We start from the raw sequence: 8,908 nt of genomic DNA, 5'->3' as shown, positions 1-8,908 counted from the left end.
ATCTGGCTTCCCTGAACTCACTGGGAGGACCTAGACAAACTGACCTCCCAGAGTCTCCGCGGCTCACCTGGAGAAGGGGAGGGAATGGTACTTACCTGGCAGGGCCGCTGCTTACGCTGGTCCTGGCTCAGAAGAGGTTCAAACAAGAGTTGGGATTTTCGCCACCCTCTTGGGGGGGGGTGGAAAGGCCTCCTATGCCTCCCAACTAATAGTGCGAAAGTACCCAGTGTGTTTCTGTCGAAAATAAAACTCTAATTGACAAAAGCGGCCAAGCTCTATAAACCTGACTTTATTGCAAAATGCCAGGGGCTACAATACTCGGGAATCTCTGGGGGCTGCTTGTGACTCGGGTCCCCGGACACATTTACATATGAAGGAGAAACCGTTTCAGCTCCTCAGGGAGGACGAGTCCGTTGATCTTGTGATGCTGCTGGGTCCCGAAACACTTCCGGATTCTAAGGCGGCAGAGCTGCAGCAAAGAAGGGGGCCCTGGAGAAAGATCGCAAGACAAGCCGCGCGTCGGTGTCATTGATCTAAGGCTCCCTTCCTTCTCTGAAAGCAGACAAGCTGTAACATTGTCATAGGGAAATAAACGTGGTTCTGCTTAAGACCATTTTCGGGGTTTTGTAGCAGGAGGCATTTTTAGGCCACGTTCTCTCTCTTTTCTGGTATCTAACTGAAATGAGCTTATTAGGTTTTGATTTAGAACAGATTGAAAAAAAAATCAAAGCTTAGTCTCACTAATGGAGGCTGAAGGCAGCTAATTTTGGAATTAGGAAGCCACACAAAATTCCCATTAGCAAAAATAAAATTTGCGTTCAACAGCTTTCTTGTACTTTACCTTAAAAAATAAGGTATTTCCCCAAAAATAAGGCATTTCTAGATACAAACATGTTTATAATTTAGCAATTTTAAGATATTCAAATATCGTGAGCTATCGGTGAAGCCTAAGGGTATGTTATCTTCTTAAGTCATATTTGTTTTTTATTCTGCATTCAGAGCAAACCCAATGTTTCGACTCAGAGGTGAAGAGCAAAGTAGCACAAACTTTGCATTGCGAACCAGCCAAGACTTTACGTTCTAGGACAGTGGTTCTCAACAGGGTATTGGATAGAAGGGCAAAGGAGGGGACACTTGGCAAAGCCTGGAGACACTTCTGTTTGTCACCACTGCTAAGGTTGAGAAACCCTGTTACAGCGTAGAAGGATGGGCCACGATTTCCCCCCCACTCCCCAACCCCACCCCCTGCACCAAACTGTACTGGGAATTCTCTCTTATTAAACACACAAAAGCAAAGCTATACACCTTCCAGAATCCCATAGAGCAGTGGTCCTCAATCCAGGCTCCATCTCAGAAAGACCTATCAGGGGGAGAAGCTTAACCACAGATGTTGGGCCCCACCCCGGGGGCCGTGGCTTCCATTCATCTTGGGTGGGGCCGGTGCATCGGATTTTTTAAAGGCACCTGCGCCAGGTCATCTCACGGTGGAGCCAGGACTGAGAACCCAAGCGAAAGGACACAGCGGCCTCGGCTTTCCTACCACATCCCTACGAGCTACAGCCATCTCTCGGCTGACGGAGAAGAGGACAGGGGGTAAGAGACACCTCCACGACCAAAGAAAGAAATGCAGTCCTGTCAATGGGGACCCCAGAACACATTCACAAGGCCCCTGTGGGGATTTAGGGCACCTTCTGGACTCTGTTCTGTGGACTCAGGCCATCTACTAAGGAAGGGTTTCCCGGTGGACTCGAGGCATACGGTAGCAAGCTGCAAGACGTACACTGTGGGGAAACTGAACTGCATTCCGTCTCACTACGGAGGGCCTCAGCATCTGTGCTAGACACGCGGTCGGGGACAACTGTGGGAGGTACGGATAAAGCAGTATCGGACGACGCAGAAAAGGACATCGGAGGAAGCTCAGCGCAACTACCGTGACTAGCTGAACGTCTGCTGTTTACTCTAAGTAGCCTGACGCACAAGTGTAGCCTTCCGTCCACAGAAGCAGCGCTGAAAACCCACCATAGCCCTGCAGCCGCTTCCTGGCACCTGCCAGTGTTCCAGGAGTGCATCTGACTCCATAATAAAAGCAGCATATTCTTTATCTAGGAATTGGCATATTGGTTTGGTCTCGATTTCTTTTTTTCCCCCAGCAACACTCACGATGCTTTAAAGCCAAAGTGCGTTCAAGGGTGGCCCTGTCATGCTGGGCTGGAGTCATTTTCAGGTTTCATTGTGTGCTGTGAGTAAACACGGCTTTAGACGCTTTTCAAGACCAATGCCGTGGTAATACTGCTGAACTCCTTTCCAGGGACATCCCGAGACCGAATTTGCTGTTAAATCCGCAGGTCTGGCTCTCTGCACTTGGCCTGGCCCCATTTCCCGTGGGCTTCCAGACTGCTGAGAGGTGACCTCACCAGAACCCCAAAAATGATTCATGGAGGCAAAAGCAGCAGTAATTCTCTCCAGGAGCAAATGCCATTTTATAAACCAGTGGGATCACCGACCACACTGTCACCAAAATGGGAATTAAAGGATACCTACAAATGGCCTGGGGAAATCAAGGGGGACGGAAGAGCCAGTGGAGGGGATCTGAAAGTCCAATGGGATTATCTGCTGAGGCAGGGGATGAGGGATCGTGTATGTGTGTGTGTATACACACACACATGCACGCGCACATACGTGTGTGTGTGTGTGTACGTGTGTACGTGACTTTGTAACTTTTGTGGATCTCTTTCCCAGTTTAAAAACAAATGGTACTTTACCACTGTGTCGGTATAAAGACACACATAATCCAGGCTGAGTTTTAAACCTTTCTTCCTTCGGATTTTTAAAGAAATGAACACATTTCTATGGGCCCCTAAAAACATCATGGGCCCCAAGCATTGACCATTCGTGCTTGCTGGAGAAATAGGCCCTATATATAAATAGAATTTTCAAAAAACAAATCATCAAAATGCAAGTAGAGCGGCCTGGCGCTGATCACACTGCCTAACGTAAAGGGGTTCTATTGATCTGTGCCTTGAGCGTGACACTGCTCAGGGAGGACGGCCTCGTCTGGGGGCCCGAAGGCAGGGCTTTGGCTGCAAGTGTGCCAGGCAGTCGGGGTAGGAGGAAGAAGGTTCTGTGGCCACTTCACAATTCTGCACAGAGCTAGGCCTAATTCTCAGCACGCAGGCAGTATATACCAAGATAACCTGTCCTCAGAACCCCTCAGATAGGGAAGCCTGCCTCTAAGTCCCACAACCCTGAAAACTTAACCTAAAGTCCACACTCTAGGGGCACCTGGGTAGCGCAGTCATTAAGCATCTGCCTTCAGCTCAGGGCGTGATCCCGGCATTCTGGGATTGAACCCCACATCAGGCTCCTCCGCTGGGAGCCTGCTTCTTCCTCTCCCACTCCCCCTGCTTGTGTTCCCTCTCTCGCTGGCTGTATCTCTGTCAAATAAATAAATAAAATCTTTAAAAAAAAAATAAATAAAGTCCACACTCTAGTAAGACAGCAGGTCCTGAACTGGCTCTTCTCCATTTCTAGGGACAATCACGAATGCCCTCTGAGGGGTCTCTACTCCCCACCCTAGCCCATCCCCGACCTCACAGCCCTATCCCCTTGCACAGCACTTAATGACAATGTTTAGTTGTTTGGGTTGGAAGTGCTGGTTCTTATTTGGGGGGCAGTGTGGACATAGGTGTTGACTGACCTGCAACGGTCCATAGTCAATGTCTTCAGACTGCTGCCGATCATGAAAGGAAGAACTTACGGCACTTAGCGAGTAGCATTCTTGCCCCCAGAACCCAAGTGCCCAGTAGTTTGGCCCATCTGTAGTGCAGTAAGGCATCCCGGGGGCATTGTACAACCCCCGAGAGGATTCTGCCGCATCATTCTAAAGCATGTTCTAGATAACTTTAATATCAAAAGTTGAAAATAATGTTAATTCTTTTAAAGCTGGCCTACCCCGTATATGAATATTAGATCATCCAAAACAGCTTGTCTCCAACATTTCCAACAACAGATGGTTCTTTACCACGTGACCAAGACCATTCCTTGTAGAATACTAAATGATTTCCGCTCCCCACATTTGGTGGCGGCAGAGAATGCTCTTTCTTATAGCATCAGAAGTCAGAACTCGGTAAGTACCTGCCTCCTGCTAGAGCCCGCAGGAGTCGCTATGGATTAGGGCTTAGATTCGGGCAAAGGAGAAGCACCTTCTCTCTGCAAGAAAAGCTGCGTCAGAGGGCTCTCTGGAGGCACCAACTCCGAGGGACGTTTGCCTTCGGCGTTCTTGGCCTGGGTGTCTGCTCCGAAGTCCATGAGCAGCAGTGCCAGCTCCCCACTGGACGCCCTGGCCACTGCATGAAGAGGGGAATCCAGACCGCGGCCTTGGTTCACGCTGGCTCCTAGAGAATCACGAGAATAAGAGTCAGCCAGGAGGCTGAGTGTGAGCATCTAACTTCCCAAAGCACCGTGCCTCAAGATCCCTTAACAAAAGGGCTTCGACGGTGGGCATGGCAATCCTGGGAAAACGGGAGATGACTAGATCCCGCTGAATAAGACGCGAGCTGTAGAGCGCACGAGGTTTAAAACCTTGCCTCTAAGTGCTGAGCGTAGGTGTGCTACATACAAGAAAAGTCCTCCTCTTCAGGAGTAAGGTGGATTTCTAGGACCATCCCAAGCCAACTGCACCCCTACACTTTCTACAAATCTGCGCCCTGGCCGGATGCTGGCTGCCACTGGGACATGCGGGGACATGTGGCTTTGCCCGAGCTGCTGTCCCCCTAGTAAAATGGAAACCTATGTCCCCTCGACGAATAGTAACTGGATTGTTTCGGTACTGTTCTTGGTTTTGTGACGGATGTGAAACCCTACCCTTTCCTGACTAAGAGCTTAAAATCTCCCTAGAGCATTAGGGGAGAGGGAGGGGATGAGGGAGGGAGGAAAGGATGGTGGGAGGGAGAGAGAGAGAGAAGGAGAATGAATCTTTTTTTTTTTAAAAGATTTTATTTATTTATTCGACAGAGACAGAGACAGCCAGCGAGAGAGGGAACACAAGCAGGGGGAGTGGGAGAGGAAGAAGCAGGCTCATAGCGGAGGAGCCTGATGTGGGGCTCGATCCCATAACGCCGGGATCACACCCTGAGCCAAAGGCAGACGCTTAACCGCTGTGCCACCCAGGCGCCCCATGAGAGAATGAATCTCTTAATTCATGGCAACAACAGCCAAATGAGTAGCAGGCAACAATAACCACAGGAACGTTCATAGGAAGGGACAGGATGGGACAGGAAGGGAAGGGAAGGGAAGGGAAGGGAAGGGAAGGGAAGGGAAGGGAAGGGAAGGGAAGGGAAGGGACGGGAAGGGAAGGGACGGGACGGGAAGGGAAGGGAAGGGAAGGGAAGGGAAGGGAAGGGACGGGACGGGACGGGAAGGGAAGGGACGGGACGGGACGGGAAGGGAAGGGAAGGGAAGGGAAGGGAAGGGAAGGGAAGCGACGGGAAGGGAAGGGAAGGGAAGGGAAGGGAAGGGAAGGGAAGGGAAGGGAAGGGAAGGGAAGCGACGGGAAGGGAAGGGAAGGGAAGGGAAGGGAAGGGAAGGGAAGGGAAGGGAAGCGACGGGAAGGGAAGGGAAGGGAAGGGAAGGGAAGGGAAGGGAAGGGAAGGGAAGGGAAGGGAAGGGAAGGGTTACTGGAGTTTTAAAGAATAAGCCAGGACTCAGGTCGTTACGCGGGTGACGAAGTGGTGTTCTGAGGTCAAAGAAGGGTCTGGACAACAGCACGGAGGTGAAAAGAATGATACAACATAGGCCTCTCCGAGGAGCACAGAAGATCGACAATGAGCTACAAATGGGGCAGGCTGAATCTCCAAACAAGGCAAACTGGAGGAGAAGGCCCCAGGGAGGGAGGCCGAGCCCAGCTCCAGCAGCTGTGCGAGTCCTGCCGGGCTAAGAGCGTGACTGTGGACTCTGGGAAACAAACTGAGGGCTTCAGAGGGGAGGGGGTGGGGGATTGGGCTAGGCCGGTGATGGGTAGTAAGGAGGGCACGTATCGCATGGTGCACTGGGTGTTATACGCAAACAATGAATCATGGAACACTACATTGAAACCTAATGATGTGCTGTATGGTGACTAACATAATAAAAAATTTAAAAAATAATAAAAATAAAAATAAAAGAATGTGAGCAGCCGGAGGGAGGAGGTGAGAGGGAAGGGAGGAGAAGAGTTAATCACGGAGGACCACCCTGGGGAGGAGATAGGCTCATCATACTCACCCTCATTACGAGTGAGACAGTCAAAGTGCGAAGAGTGTAAAACATCCCCCCTTCCTGGGAACACAGCCACCACGGACCCTGATCTCACCCGATGCCGTGGCCCACACTCTTCCCCCCGCTGCAATACAAACAGCTTCAAAAGACGTTCAGTCTACTTTTCATTTTCTTTCCTTGCTTCGTGTGCTTTTTGCTTTACCTGACTCCAGAAGCTTCTTGGCACAGGCTACCTGCCGGTTTTCACAAGCCAAATACAGCGGCGTGCCCAGGTGGCTGATGTTATGGTCCACGTCGCCCCCATGAGCTGCAAGGGTCTCCACGCACGCCACGTGGCCTGAAGCCCAAGACAGAAGAAAGATGGTTGCAGTGCACATTCTCTCAGCCACGGAAACACCACCTTCCCTCTCTCCTGCGTGCTTACATTTGCCACGGACCAAAAGCTATTCCTTTTACTTAGCATAGGAAAGGACTTGACACACTGCCATCAGTTGACGGGCTGACCCTAAGAGGTTATTTCTCTGCAGCTCCGGGTAGAACTCCACTGGGGTTTACGAGCCACGGGAAGCAACCAGCAACCTGTTCTAAGTGTCTGTGGCTTTGTAATCAGACTGAATACAGAAATGGAAGTGAGGGTGGGGAGAGGGCTGGAGGAACAGGGACTGCAGGTAGGCCTGAAGAAGACAGGGCACCGTATGGGCCATGGGCCCGGGGAGGCAGCCGAGAAGCTCACCAAGGGCCAGCCCTGGGGAGAAACAGGCCACGGTGGACACAGGCGAGGCTGAGAAGCAGCTGCAAATCCAATCCGAGTGGGGCCCAGCTTGGCAAACTAGGTATGGTGAAAGCCAAATCGCTCTTGCTTGGTCTACTTCAACATTGCTCATACTTCAAACATTGCTCCTTTGTATTTTTTTTTTAAGATTTATTTACTTTGAAAGAGAGCGCCTGAGAGAGAAAACATGAGCAGGGTGGAGGAGCAGAGGGAGAGGGAGAAACTCTCCACTGAGGAGGGAGCCTGATGCAAGACCCGATCCCAGGACCCTGGGATCATGACCTGAGCTGAAGGCAGACGCTTCACCGACTGAGCCACCCAGGCGCCCTGCGTTTCTCTTTTTATAAAATCATTTGAGTTCCATGCATCCAGGGAATTGATGAGTTGACAGGTCTCTTAAAGAGAGAAATGTCAGTGCTTTGGGAGATAATTATCATATGGATGGTTTCAGTCGAACAGGGCTGCTGTAAGGGTCATGGGGAAATAAAAACTCTTCTAGCAACGTGTGGTCGTGCTGGTGATGACGACGGTAATGGACACTGGGGAGAGGCAGAACTTGCCATTCTATTTTTTGTACCAGAGTTAAGAATATTGGCAAAACTGTGGCTTGATGGGAAGATTGCCGCAGCTGCGTACGTTCCGAGGTTCGAATGTACAGCAGGCTAACCGTGCAGAAGAACGCCATATTGTGTGCCGGGCGTCTGCTAAGAGCAGACCTTAAGTGTTCGCCCCACACACAAAAAATGGTAACTCTATGAGGCAACGGATGTGTTCATTACTTTAACTGTGGTATCCATTTCATGATGTAGGTGTAGAACAAGTCATCGTGTTAGTACACCTTAAATATATACAATTTGGTCTGTCAATTATACCTCAATAAAGCCGGGCACGGTGGAAAATTACCCCAAGCTGTATACAGCATCTTTTATTTCCGAACATTGAAAGTTTGTTTCACTTAGAAAACCTACGTGGGGCGGGGCACCTGGGTGGCTCAGTCGGTGAAGCGTCTGCCTTTGGCTCAAGTCATGATCTCAGGGTCCTGGGATCGAGCCTGCTTTTCCCTCTCCCTCTGCCTGCCTCTCCCCCTGCTTGTGCTCTCTCTCTCTCTCTCTCTCCCTCTCTCTCTCTGTTAAATAAATATTGTTTAAACATAAATTAAAAAATAAATAAAATAATTTGATTTTTCTGGGGTCATGGGTTCAACAGTGTATTCCACAAATCTTGATGGATGGTCTACCGTGTGCCAGACCCTGTTCCAGAGCTACAGCAGTGAACAACATTCCAGATGCTCTGACGGGGTGCTTCCCAAACTTTTTGTGCATCAGAATCACCTGGATGCCTGCTAAACAAAACACAGATGGCTGGGCCCCACCCCAGAGTCGCTGAGTCAATGCGTCTGGCGTGGGGGCCAAGAATCTGCAACCGCCTGCCAGGCCAGGCTGATGTTTCTGGTCCCAGGACCCCACACTGAGAAGAGAGCCCTTAAAAATATCCCTCCTCTTACAACAGTAAGATGTCTGTTGAAGGAGTGGTGGAAAACTTGAATTCTCAACAGATTTACCTCTCTTAGCCGCTTCGTGGATGGGGGACGCCAGATCGCTCGCAGGGTGGGGGCTGGCCCCGTGCTGCAGAAGCAAATTCACACAGTCCTGGCTGCCGCTGACGCATGCATTAAACAAGGGGGTGTGCCAGTCTGTAGTGACGCCATTCACCTGGAAAGGAAAGTTCCAGGCTGAAGGCTGGCAGTGGGGTGTCGTGGGTTCAAATCTAGACTCCACTACTTTAAGCTGCTATTTAACTTCTCAGAGCCTTCGATTCCACAGCTATAAAATGAGGACAAAAATACCAAATTCCGCAAGGTTATGAAAAACTGACTGAGGTAAG

The 8,908-nt window shown here is 50.3% G+C and overlaps 1 protein-coding gene across 3 annotated transcripts in view; it reads right to left on the bottom strand.

Annotated features, from left to right (window-relative positions):
* Positions 1–269: 269 nt before the first annotated feature.
* The window catches only part of ASB9 (ankyrin repeat and SOCS box containing 9), a 32,826-nt gene continuing 24,187 nt past the window's right edge, over positions 270–8,908 (bottom strand). For 2 of the 3 annotated variants that reach the window (XM_087859894.1, XM_087859893.1), the window contains 4 exons: positions 8,586–8,736; positions 6,455–6,589; positions 4,203–4,394; positions 270–489 (listed from right to left, as the gene is read on the bottom strand). In XM_087859894.1, coding sequence (XP_087716020.1) covers positions 365–489; positions 4,203–4,394; positions 6,455–6,589; positions 8,586–8,736 — 603 coding nt within the window. In that variant the 3' untranslated portion in view covers positions 270–364. Of the gene's footprint in view, positions 490–4,134; positions 4,395–6,454; positions 6,590–8,585; positions 8,737–8,908 lie in introns of all 3 variants that reach the window. The other variant, XM_045805057.2, reaches the window with a different exon arrangement.

Source organism: Ursus americanus, chromosome X (genome assembly GCF_024610735.1).
Source record: "Ursus americanus isolate L20-20 chromosome X, mUrsAme1.1.p, whole genome shotgun sequence".
NCBI classification, from domain to species: Eukaryota; Metazoa; Chordata; class Mammalia; order Carnivora; family Ursidae; genus Ursus; species Ursus americanus.
This window is presented reverse-complemented; position numbering and strand designations above follow the sequence as displayed.